Source organism: Mus pahari, chromosome 1, assembly GCF_900095145.1.
Source record: "Mus pahari chromosome 1, PAHARI_EIJ_v1.1, whole genome shotgun sequence".
Classification (NCBI taxonomy): Eukaryota; Metazoa; Chordata; class Mammalia; order Rodentia; family Muridae; genus Mus; species Mus pahari.
Window position 1 is genome coordinate 92162482 of NC_034590.1, and position 13242 is coordinate 92175723.

Consider the following 13242-nt stretch of genomic DNA (forward strand, 5'->3'; position numbering starts at 1 on the left):
ATTCTATAGTGGCCTTTGTTTAATGAATTTGCAGGAGCCAGATATGACCAGGCAGCAAGGACCTCGGTTCTAAACTTCCCTTCATATTTTCTAGCTTTGTCTGTTTAGAGGATAAAAATTCAACTAGATTAAACCTAAGCGTGACATCACAGCATCGTTTAAAAAGGTTTAGAGGCTGCACAGATAACAGTTGCTAAAAGTGCTTGCCTTGTAAACTCAAATATGTGAGTTCCATGTCTAGCAATCAGGCAAAAATCTGGGTGTGGGGAAGTACACTTGTAATCTGAGAGATGGGAAGTAGGGACAGGTGGATCCCTGGTGAGCTAGACCAGTAAGAGATCCTGTCTCAAAAACCAAAAAGGTGCCAGTATGCCCTTTAATTCCAGCATTCAGGAGGCAAAGGCAAGCAGATCCCTATGATTTATCTTAAGGTCATCTTGATCACACATTGAGTTTCAGACCAGCAAGGGCTGCATCGTGAGACCTTGTCTAAAGTTCCAGCATTCTGGAGACTGAGGCAGAAGGATCAAAAGTTTGGGGCTGGCCAGGACTAGAGAGAGAGACTGTGTCTTAAAAATAAAGCAAAATAAAGTAAAGTAAAAAAAAAATGTAGAAAGCAAGCGCCTCATAGAAAACATGCAGCTGAACTTTCTGCAGAGATGACACTGTGGTGATGCTGACAGTCACTGTGTAGCCTCCAGATGAGCTCACACAGTGTGCCATAGCCCTTGCGTGCTTCCTCACATGGGCGTTTATATAAGCAGGCCTGACAAATAAGGATGGACATGTGTTCTTCTCAAACCAACTGAAGAAAATGGACAGTTCCTGAGAATTAACTCCCCAGACAGTCCTCTAGCCTCCACTTACATGTTCATGTGTATCTGCACACACACAAATATTGCACGCTCAATAAAAGTAATAAAGAAATAAAAATGTTGAATTCTGCGTACACCTGCTACCCTGACCTCTGGCATGAAAACCAGCTCATTTCTGTCACAGAACCATGCTTTATTAAAGAGATTTATATTTATTTTTATTTTATAAAGAAATTTTATCTGCTTCGAGGCAGGGTTTCATTTTGTGGCCCAGGCTGACCTTTAATTTGTGGGACTTGTCTTGCTTCAGCATCCCGAGTACTGGGATTACAGGTGCTCCCCGCCATGCCCGGCTAAGAGGCTTTGTTCATCTGCAGAAGCCTTGCATAAGAATCACAGAATGGCTGGTCTATGTTCCCCACCTTACCATGCACGGCGACTATCAGCTCTTTGTTGAGCAGACTTGAAAACTGCATGGGAGAAATAATTCAGTCCCACCCAGGTCTGCACCTACTTCCAGTGCACAGCATTTCCTCACTATTCCACTTTCCAGTTTTTCTTTGAGATACGCTTTAGTAAGCCAAGCCGGTTTGGTTACCTTCTCCAAACAATCTATTAAAGGGCCGGAATCATTTCTAGACTGCTAACTTCCTTCCTTCCTTCCTAACTAAGATCCTTGAGCCACATGACTTCATATTAAACTGGTGCAGTCACCATATCAGATATAAGTTGAACACATAAGGGGACACATACACTTAGAAAATTCAATCCGTATCTCAAGCCAAAGGAATATGCCTTGATGGATCAGAATTGGAGGACCTCAAGGTAGTGTAGACCATCTCAGACGTCCTCACACTGAGTGAAGCCGAGAATGGGCAGGCCTCATAAATTAAGAATTCATAAGTATGATAAAGTCAGCGTCACCCTGAATTTGTACTCTCTGTGACACTCTTCACAAACTGCACATCACTGAACCATCACCATGGCTCTGTGAGTCTTTGGTTTCTGTCAGTGTCCCCACAGATAACATGATGAAAAAGAATCCCAGTTGCCATACTTTTTTCTTCTACCCCAAGTCTTTGGTTATAAAGGGTGTTCTAGTTTTATTTCTGTTGCTGTGATAAAATAGATTAACAAAAAGCAATTCAGGGGAGAAGAGGCTTATTTTAGCTTACGATTCCAAGTTACCATCTATCACTGCAGGAAAGTCAGCAGTGAGAACTTGAGAAAGTTGCTCACATAACACCCACAGTCTGAAAAAGAGAGGAACAATGCATGCATGCATGCATGTGTGCTTGCTTGGTAACTTGCTTGCTTGAGCCCAGCTGAATTTCCCTACTCTTAGACAGTTCAGGTACTCCTGCATAGGGAATGGTGCCGCCCACTCTGAACTGTGTCTTACCATATCATTTAACCAGGTGATTCTTTTTTATGTCACATTGACAAAGCTGACCACCACAAAGGATGAGGTTGTTTAAGCCCCTCTCTTTGTCACTAGTCTGAAGATCCAGTCTAAAGGAGGATTTTGATAAGTCTACGTGGCTGACAGCATGCATTTGATAGACCCGGATATTGAGGGTTATAGTCTTGCTCTCCACTGGAATTTTAGACATTAGTAGATGATTTGTGGACTAATTCCACAGGAAAGCTCTGTTGACTACTGACTAAGTGTGCACATTCCTCTAGAAGACCCTTTTACGATTCCTTAGAGAGGATATAGGTTTTTCTTAGTGGCCGTGCCTTTTATACCGGGCCTTGTGCAAGATCTCCTGGAGCATATTTACAACAATAGTCATTCTACCTTTTCAATTCATGTTCTGCCTTTCTCACATATACGGAGAATGTGGGAAAGAATCCTTTATATACAGGAAAGGAATCTGAACTCTCTTTTTGTTCTCTGTAACTGTTTCTTTGCTTTAATAACCATGGCTTGCTTGGTGTAAAGTATAGGTCTTTACTTGTGTTATGTCATTTGGTCTCAGTATGCCCTTGCCAGGAAAAAAATATATCATTACGCTTCTCTATTAGATGAGGAAACAGAGACAAAGAAATTGAACCAACTTTCCCAACAATACAGAGAAAAACACTTATCAAAGACAGAATTTGAATATGCAACTTGGGACTTTAAACTTGTATCTGTGTGATTTTTTTTTCAGTTCTTGTTAGATAGAAACTTCTGGATCCTCAAATTCCACTAGCCCCATAATTCAATTCTTTTGTTACAGAGATCATTAAGATGCCTACAATGTTGCAAAGGCAAGGATGCTGAAGTTAGCCTTCATCCTGGAACCAGGGTGCATCTAGATTTTTCTCAAAATTCTGTCCCTGAGTGACTGAGTGTCCTTGGGAGAGCAACTGGACAGTGTTTGACCCCCATTTAAGATCCTGACCTTTATCCACATCCTGATGGACTTAGCCAGCTCACCTCCTTGTCATCTCCCCTGCCACATGCCTCTCACAGGAAGCACCCAAATATTTAGAAGGATATGATTTAATTGGTCTGGAATGTGGCCCAACTGTCAGCTCCAAAAAGCCCTGCAGAGAATTCTGATGTACAGTGTGAAGACTCAGTAGCTCTTGCAAGCAAGCGGTGCAAAGGCTGAATAGCAGGGTTGCAGTGGCAGCACTCCTCATTCTGAAATAGCATTTCCAAAACGGCTACCAGAGCTTCATAAGTGGCATAAGCATATTCTTCCTCTTTCCAAAAGAGTTAAAATTTGAATCTTATGATTGCATTGGTATAAAGACAAATACATTAACATTGCATATTAGAATATTTGCCTCAACCCCACACCTCAGAGTTTCTCCTCTTTGAAAACATTAAAATACTTTCACAAGCTCCCAAGATTTGGTCCCTTGGTTCTGTGTCAGGCTCAATCAAAGGAGAAGGCAGTCCCGATTTTCACACTAGCCTCTCAGCATCCAGGTGCTCCTCTCCAGAGTGTTCTGTGGACATAAGAGAGCAGTCCAGAGAACAGTCCTAAGATGATGTCCTATTCTTGCTCCTAACCTTGCCACAAGTCTGTCACTTAGTGGATTTATGATAGGGGTTGTGGGGCACAAGCCTCATAACTTCTCTGTGGGGTCTACACCGTAGGCACAGGACCCTGTGGGGTCTCCAACACAGGCACAGGACCCTGTGGGGTGTACACCATAGGCACAGGACCCTGTAGGGTCTCCAACACAGGCACAGGACCCTGTGGGGTGTACACCATAGGCATAGGAGCTTCCACCTGACTCTTGACTCATCTCGGACTGCTGCTGCTCAGACACTTTACTGATACCCTTTGTGCTCAATAGAATTTGGGGACCCTGACTCCCAGCATCTTTTTTTGTTGTTGTTCATTTTAGATGCTTATGTATCAGCAAAAGTCATCAGGTTGAAACTTTTCTCCATCTCTGCTTGGTAGTGTCTTAGAGGTTCTAATAGCAACTTGAGGAGGAAAGGGTTTATTTTGGCTTACAGGTCACACTCTATCACTGAGGAGAGTCAGGAGCGAAACTCAAAAGCAGAAACCTGGAGGCAGAAACGGATACAGAGACCAGGGAGGAATGCTGCTGACCGGCTTACTCTCCACAGCTTGCTCAGCCTGCTCTCTTATATCACTCAAGACTACCACCCCAAGGGTAACTCCACCAACGATGGGGGCAGCCCTCCCATATCAATCATCAATAAAGGCAATGCTCTACAGGCTTGCCTGTGGGCTGATTTCATGAGGGAATTTTTAAAGTTGAGGTCCCACTTCCCTCGGATAACCCTGGATTATGTCAAGTTGACATGAGACAGTCAGCACTGCTAGCTCTCAACCTCTGATGCTGCTGTATGCGTTGTTCTTGTGCCTCTGACCCGCTGTGGGGTGATGGCAAGGACACCATTCACTATACCTCTGCATGTACTAAGCTCTGGGCAAGGAAGGAATTGTCCTCAGACCCAAGCTCCGGAAAGAACATGCTTTTCTGCTTGAAAACCAAATCTGTTTCTCTATAGACAATATCAATGTTATTACATTTTGTGTTATTGCTGGAAGTATTGGCTTCTAGGAAAGAGAGATGAGGAGAGAGGGAGGGAGGAGGAGAGAGAAGAAATGTGAAAAGGAGAATAAGGGAGAGAGAGAAGAAAAGGAAGGCAAAATAATGTATTGAAAATAGATACTATATACACACACTTATGGAAACACACAGACATAGGTGTTGGCTACGTAGTGTATAATCATTTATAACCATCTGTGTTGAGGTATGTTTATGGGCCATACAATTCACTTGCTTATGTTATATAATCTTGAATAGTCTCTCAAGTTCTTCGGGAAATATGGGTTGAGTGAAGTCATCTACACACTTTAAGCAATTCCCAAGTTCTGAGCACTTGAAGCCCTGAGCAGGTGACCTAGATCTAGGGCGTTGTAGCTGCTTTTCCTCGCTCAGATCTGTTACCTCAATTAGTGAACAAATATTGGTTCACTGTTGGCTGTGTGCTGGGTGTTAGAAGTCTGAGCGACAGCAAACTGTCTGTCCTCACAGAGAGAAAAGATTCAGCAGACAATCAGTTCAGAGCCTGCTGTGAAAAGCACCACGAGGGGAATGGGGAGACAGCTCCGTGGGTAAAGTGGTGCCTGCCACACAAGCCTGAGGACCAGAGTTCTAGTCCCCAGAACCCACTTAAAAGCCAGGCATAGCAGCATGCATCTTCAGTCTCAGCATTGGGGAGTGAAGATGGGCGGACACAGGCAGATCCCTAGAGATGGGTATCTAGAGCACAGTAGCCTATAAATCTAACTGAAATTGTGATCTCTGTGTGTGAGCCGACCTGAGCTTTCCAGACATCATTTGGCTGTGTGGAGTGTCAGGTGAGCGGGGAGCTGAGGGGTAAGAGGACCGGGAGCAGAGCTGGTAAAAAGTAACCACAGGAGCCTGGTTCAAGGGCTAGCTATCCCCCTTGCTTTTCTCAGAAAACATGACAGACTTTTAAAATTCTACCCACTGTCCTCCCTCTCACCATCCTAAAAACAATGACAACAAATACCAAAAACCAAAAGGCAACCTCAAATTCTAACCCTGGTCTGTGTGGAGGTGACCTTCCTCAGACATAAGATTTCTGTGGATGGCATTGAGTTAAGATGAGGTCACTCTGGATTAGAGTGGGCGCTAATGTAATGTGTCCTTGTAAGAACATTGGGACACAGACACAGGACAACAGGGAGGGACACACTGTGAAGAAACGGGTGGAAGTTGGAGAGATCTGTGTATCTACAAGCCAAGAGTGCTAAGGCTAGCTGGCAGCTGCCAGAATCTGGGAGAGAGACACAGAATGGATTCTTTCTTAGTTTTCAATAGCAGCTGACCCTGCCAGCATCTTGACTTTGGACTTCTGGCCTCCAGAACTCAGAAAGGCTATGTTTCTGTTGTTTGAAGCCACCTCATTTTTTGTCCTTGTATGTGTCAGACTGTTAAGTGGTCATCAGTGCTAGATAAATTGCATTTTATATGCCCTGTCTGAGTAGGTTCTCCAGACACCAGCTGAAGCATTTTTGGCACACCCATTTGACAGATTAGGAAATCGAGGCTCAGAAAAGCCTGAATGTCCTAATGTCACACAGTTACTTTATGGCCTACCTTGGATATATACCAGGCATTCTAACTCTCCCAACCACACACTCACCATTGCTGAGCACTACCTACTCTATGGCCAGAGGCCAAGACGCTGGGCACACCTCGCCACTGGGTTCCGGCAGCAAAGTTCACCAAGCAAGCTTCCTTACCACCAGGGAGTCCTGGGGCTGCTTTTCTCTATTTTATTTGCTGTCGCTGGAGTTCTGCTATTTATCACATCTCTCCCTGAAGATTCTTGGGTAACAGATGTGGCTCGGAATTTGATAAGAACGTTACTTCAACACATCCTTCCAAGCTGGGTGGAATCCTCACCCTGGAGACGCAGGGACAGCTGGGCAAACAACCCACACCCTCCCTCCGCACTGGTATTAAAGTTTCTGGAAGCAATTAATAAGAGATTTATTTCCATGTCAGGAACACGGTGGGGGGAGGGGATGTGGCCATGGCCACTAGTTCTATGGCTAACGATTTGCATTTTTACTTTCGCTGTCTTTGTCTCCTGTGGAAGCATTAACTCAGTGTCTGAGATGTGACCGGCAGTGACTAGATTCTTAAAAACGGTTAGCAAGTGTCAGTTTAAGTATTAAGGAAAAAAAATATGGGAAAGGGACATGAGCACAGGAGAGGTGGCTAGGTTGTGTCATTGTCCCCTAGTCCTGGATGCTGTCGCTTCTGGTTTCTCTACTTAGGAGAGATGGGGGGCCCTGGACTGTAAATGGAGGTCTGGGTGTGATGGGACATTTTAGCCTCTCTTCTAGCAGGCTCTCCTGCCTTCTCTGGTCCCTCTGCTCCCTTGCAGCCAATCAGGATCACCTTGCTGTTCCCTGTGTTCTCCTCTCCAGCTTTCTTTGCAATCAGAGAGCAGAAAACCCCACCTTCTTCTCATTCTCTGCCTCGGGACATTGGTTCCCTTTGGTCATTGTCCCTGCCTTGGCAAAGGCTAAGGAACTTGGATACCACGAAGAGAGCAGATGGAGAGGGTAGAGGGTGCACCAAAGACACATCCTGACTCTGTAGCTGGATTGCCACTTAAGCCAGCAGCTATTCTGAGGGCCAAGTCCATGGGACACAGGTAACAGCCACGGAGAGGGGCAGCTCTGTGGGAGGCAGAGGCAGAGAAAAGGCTCACTGCAGTGAAACTTGGCTGGAGGCTTGCTTCCTAAAGCATCCTACATGACCCAGAGTCTGAAGTGCCCATGGCCACCAGTGAATGGGAGGAGAGAGAAGACAGTAGAAGAAGAGTCTGGGTGAGCTCAAGCACGCTGTTGAGGTCTGCCTGAAAGCTTTAGTGTGTGGACGCGGGACCCTAGAAGCTTCTGAGACTTAGTTCAGCTGGACTGATTTGTTAGGACAGGAGCTGAGTGGGTATGCTGACCCACCTGTAAGCGCCTGGGTGTCCCCTCCCTACTCCACGGTGGCCCCAAGTCTCTGCCGCATTGTCTTGTCCATGTGTGTCAGGACTGAGCACTTTAGTCTTAATCTCCTAATCTCTAAAGATAGGAACTCTGGGCTGGTGAGATGGCTCCATGGATAAAGCTATGCAACACTGACAGTGTGAGCTTGATGTCTGGAAACCATGAAGAAGGAAAACCCACTCCTGAGAGTCATGTGACCTCTACACGTGTGCCGTGGCACTCCAGTACCTGCACACAATACACATGATGATGATGAGATGATGATGATGATGATGATGATGATGATGACAGGAACTTTATTTAATCATGTAAACTTGAATTAAAATCCTGCCCTTGCTCCAGGTTGTACTTGGGGGCAAGCTTACATGCCCTTCTAGGTCCCACCTTCTTGTAAGATTCACGGCAGGGTCTACTTCCTAGAATCTTATGCAAAGTAAATAAGAGATAACAAAGGAAGGACCAATAGTTGCTTGATACATTGACAAGCACTCACAAATACTTTGCTGAGGAGGGTTGCTTACAAAACAGATAACATAGTATCTTTAGCAAATATGCCAATCAGATCTCTTTGTCTTCAGGGAAGCTTTCCCAGAAAGGCTAGGTCTCCTTGGAATCTGACCCAGGCCTGTGCTTCCTAAGAGCCTCCTTGAAAATAACACATGCAAGGCATAGTTCTTCTGACAGGGTCAAGAGCAAAGATAGTACTACCGTAATGACCACAGCTTATGACCACAGCTTGTAGGAAGAAGCCCCAAGACAGCAGGTGAGGCTGTTAAAGCCCTGAGTTGACTAGTCCTATAGTTATCTGCTCACTTTCCCTCCCGAAGTTCAGGGTCAGGGAGCATGGCTGCTTGATTCTTGCTGCATTCCCAGCAGGCTCTTACCAAGCAGGACACATTGAAGCAATATAGGAGAGAGTGTCTCGAACTCAGTGTTACCAAGCATGCATCCATCCCTGTGCTGTTAGTCTTCACTGATTATCAACCACACATCTGATCCTTGGGAAGATTTCAAGTTAAGACAGTGAAATGTGATTCCATGGGGGGTGATCATCATTCTAGCCATGCCAGCTGCCGTTGCTATCGATGGATGTGCCAAAGAGTTCAACACAGCCTCATCTTTCCTAGGTATGTCTTCTATTGATAAGACTTAACTATTCAAAGTGTAAGGTGGTTGCAAAGTGTTACTCATTGTCTCTGGGTTAACACAGCATGTCTGTCCAAAGCTGGGAGTGGTTTGCACGGACTACCCAGGGCTGTCCTCTAAACCTCTTCTAACTGAGCTGATGCGCTCACTGTCTTTCCCAGGTCATGCTCTCTGAGCGGAAGGGTACAGATGAGCTCTATGCCGTGAAGATCCTGAAGAAGGATGTGGTGATCCAAGATGATGATGTGGAGTGCACCATGGTGGAGAAGCGGGTGCTGGCCCTGCCTGGGAAGCCTCCGTTCCTGACTCAGCTCCATTCCTGCTTCCAGACCATGGTAACGGGTCCAGGGCTCTGGGTAGCCACTTCCAGGATTGCCACAGGTTTGGGCCAGTAACAGTAGCCATCCTAAGGAGACACCTGGGCTGTCTGCCTTGTGGAAACTAAAAGATGCTGGGCCCACAGAAGTCAGCTGACAATTCCCAATGTTGCCACTGAACACAGTCCCCTGGGACAGATGCTATCCCAACTCAGGCAAATCGTTTTTATACTCAGACAATCCAAGTCTTTTCAAGCATTAAGGGGTGACTTAGGGACAGGGTCTCGGCAAGTCTTATAGTCCGGATAGGAACAGTCAGCCCTCCTAGCCCTTTGGAGGAGAATGCATGCATCTCTGCAGGTTGCCTGAGGCCTTTGCTAGGGGCCTTTCCAGAGGAGGATTTCTTGAGAGCGCTGCAATGAGAGAGCTTCTGAGGCTGGGCAAAGGGTTGTAGGGAAGGGCTACTGGTTTCAGCACGTGACCACCAGGATGAGAGGGAACAGTCATGCACTCTCTGCTGCTGCTGCTCTAGCAAGAATTAAGATGTCACTTCAGTGCCTTCTGACCATTCCCTGTTCCTGTCAGATGTTGACCTCCATTCCCAGGAGAAGAGCCCAAGCACAAGTGCAAATTAAGGAAAGGTTCATTCCTATTATCATGCAACCCCAGGAACCGTAAAGGAGTCTCAGCAGATAAAGGAGCTTGGTCCAAGACTGACAGCCTGAGTTCAGTGCCTAGGGCTCAAGCAGTGAAGGAGAATACAGATTCCCACAAGATGTCCTCCTAAAGCCATATATGCATTATCATGTGCCCACACACACACACACACACACACACACACACACACCATACCTACATGCACACACCACACCATACACACACATACAACACCGTACCTACATACACACACACACACACACACACACACACATACACCCCATACCTACATGCACATACATACCACACCATACACACACACACACACTACTGTACCTATATATACACACCATATGATACACACACAGATACATGCACATACCACACACATACACTCACGTACACTCACAAAATAGATAAATAGACAGATAATAAATAAATAAAATATGTTTTAATTCTTAAAAAAAAAAAAAGAGTTCATCCCTGAAGACATAGTTCTAAGGCCAATGGCCAATGGCTTCCAGGGATAAACTCTGTAGGGTCCTTCTAGACCCTTTGCCTTTCAACCTGCACACGGACTTTACATCTCACCCTCTACATTAGATGGATTGGATGCTGTTGTAGTCTGCATCAAAGCCATTTCGTCACCTTCTTTTATCTGTTCTTGGATCTGCTGGGCATTCTGGGCTGTTTGATCTGTAGTGTTTTCAGCCTGGGCTTTGCTTACCACACTCTCACAACATCTCTGCCAGCTTCTCTCTTCCTTGTATTTTCTGGAAATTGGCAGGTAGGTCTAGAGGCTTGGTCAGACTCAGCATCTATCCTTTAGCAAGATGGCAGGCGCCCCTAGGTTCCGGGTGTAATCTTTCAGGAAATGTGTAAGGATCTTGGTGATGCTGGCCCAGACTGATGCTCTCAGCACTAAGTCCATTAGCTCACTGGAGATTTAAGATGGGAATATCTGTTTTGCATTTGCCAGCTGGGATGCTTTTTACAAAGCATTTTCCTTGCTTGTTTCCCGATGAGCTGGCTCATACAGAAAAGGACAGAATCGATACTCCATTTCTTCCCTTTGTTTATGCTTCTGGATAGTGAATTGGTTAACAGTTGTGCTCTGAGGGGACCAAAGCTTGGCTTTTAAAGTAAATCTTTTCAGGGAAGGAGAGTGGCTGTAAAGAAAACTGTAAGTAAATGACAGTTTATATCGAATGGGCACAGGCAAAGGCCAGTAACAAAGGAAGCCAAGTATCTTTAACATTACCTGGGGAATTCAGTTCAGAAGGGGTCCACATGTTAACAGTTAGGATGTAACCCTTGAGACTCCCCCTTCCTCCTTTCCATGGCTGGTTCCCAAACTCACTCAAGAGCAGCAGCTCCTGACTGTCTGGTAAACAGGCCAGTGGCGAACTTGGATCAGCAGTTTGCAATTTCAGTTGTGTGTGTCGAAATGGAGAAGAATGAGCCGTTTATGACTAATATTCACTAAAGGATAGCATGTTTATCAGTAATGAACTGTTTTGAGAATAGCCATGTGGAGTGGATTTGAGGTTATTCCTTTGATGGCAAGTGGCCTCTCCGTCTGTGCTTCAGTTTCCTGGCACGATGGATTCCAGGAGCGGCATTCACGTGGCAGGAGTAACAAGCACTGGGTTTTCCTCCAGGAGTCGTCACATGCCAGGGACACTAAGAACCTCGAGAGTTAGTGGACTCTTGTCCTGCATGGGGAGAGGGTCTGTGACTCTTTCCAGACAGTTTCCTACTCCAGAAAGTAGAGAGGTACAACAGACACTTTTCCTCACTGGTTAACAGTAACATGGAGTGGTTAGTCCATGTCCAGGGGCTGTGTTTTTGTGTTGCGGGTTGGTTGACAGGTGGGAGGCTTGGAGAAATGCACTTCCTCTAAGAGAAAAGGCCTGGTGAGGCCGTTTGAGAGGGGAGCAGACACCCAGCCATCTTGCCCGTGTTCAGATGGACACACAGACACCTCACCTGTACTCTAGGCATCATCTCACTGCATAAAACACAACTTATGCATTTTCTCATTACGAAAGATTTATGATTTTTCATTTTTCATTTTTCTTGAGACAGGGTCTTCTACGTAGTCTTATCTGTCCTGGAACTGCCTATGCAGACCAGGTTGAACTCAACTTAAAGATATCCTTCCGCCTCTACCTCCTGAGCACTGAGATTAAAAGCATGTGCCATCATGACTTTTAATGACTTTTAATCATGACTTCAGCCTGACTTTTAAAACTTTGTGCATGTGTGCATGGGTGTTTGTATATGTGTATGTAAGCTAAGAGTTGGGAGGGGGCATCGGTGGAGATCAAAAGACCCTGTAGTGTCAGTATGTGTGATGCACAGGGAACAAGAGATCAAGTGCCCTGTTCACTTGGGATTCCCACTCTACTAGGGAGACAGGAAAATGGGCACAGCAACAAAAGCAGAGGGGCTGGCAGCAGGTAGACTGGTATTGTGAGATGACTTGTTTTGATGGGATCATCAAGGAAAGCCTTTGTGGTAAGGTTGACATTTGAGCAGAGACAGAGCAGGCAAGGCTATCTGGGGCAAAGCAGTGGCAGGGAGCAGGAAGAGTCCGTGTGAAGGCCCTAGGCAGGAACGCGCTCCCTGTGTCTAAGGAGCAGCCAGAGGGCCAGCTTAGCCTGAGCGGATTGTCATGTTGTATTCTGTGACCCAGAATTCCTTTATGAATCAGTTCTCTTTAAAGGAACAACAAAACTATTATAGCATACTGTAAACTTGATAGGTGTGTGTGTGTGTGTGTGTGTGTGTGTGTGTGTGTGTGTGTGTGCGCGCGCGCGCGCACGCACGCGTGCGTGCACTGGAAATGCAGAAGTTTGAAAATATAAGGTCCTTGATAGATTTTTTTTAAATCTATAAAGTGGTCAAAACATAGGAAAGTAAAATTCATCCAACAATATCCTTGATAGTTTCTGCTATTCTTGAAATGACACAAAGCTTTTGTTTTGTTTTGTTTTGTTTTGGCTTAGTTTTGGTTTTTTGAAACAGAGTTTCTTTGTGTAGCTCTGATTGTCCTGGAACTAGCTCTCTGTAGACCAGGCTTGCCTTAAACTCACAGGTATCCACCTGTCTCTGTCTCTAGAGTGCTGGGACTAAAGGCATGTTCCACCATTGTCTGGCCCCAAAGCTCATTATTTTAAAAGTTGTTTAGAAAAACAAAACTCTGTCATAAGTATCCTTATACTGTATTTTTATTTTTGGTTTTTTTGAGACAGGGTTTCTCTGTGTAGCCCTGGCTGTCCT

At 45.4% G+C, this 13242-nt stretch overlaps 1 protein-coding gene across 2 annotated transcripts in view; it reads left to right on the top strand.

The window, feature by feature from the left end:
- The window catches only part of Prkcb (protein kinase C beta), a 339591-nt gene that overhangs the window by 265874 nt on the left and 60475 nt on the right, over nucleotides 1-13242 (top strand). For both annotated transcript variants that reach the window (XM_021195974.2, XM_021195965.2), the window contains exon 10: nucleotides 9145-9318. In XM_021195974.2, the coding sequence (XP_021051633.1) occupies nucleotides 9145-9318 (174 nt within the window). The remainder of the gene's footprint in view (nucleotides 1-9144; nucleotides 9319-13242) is intronic.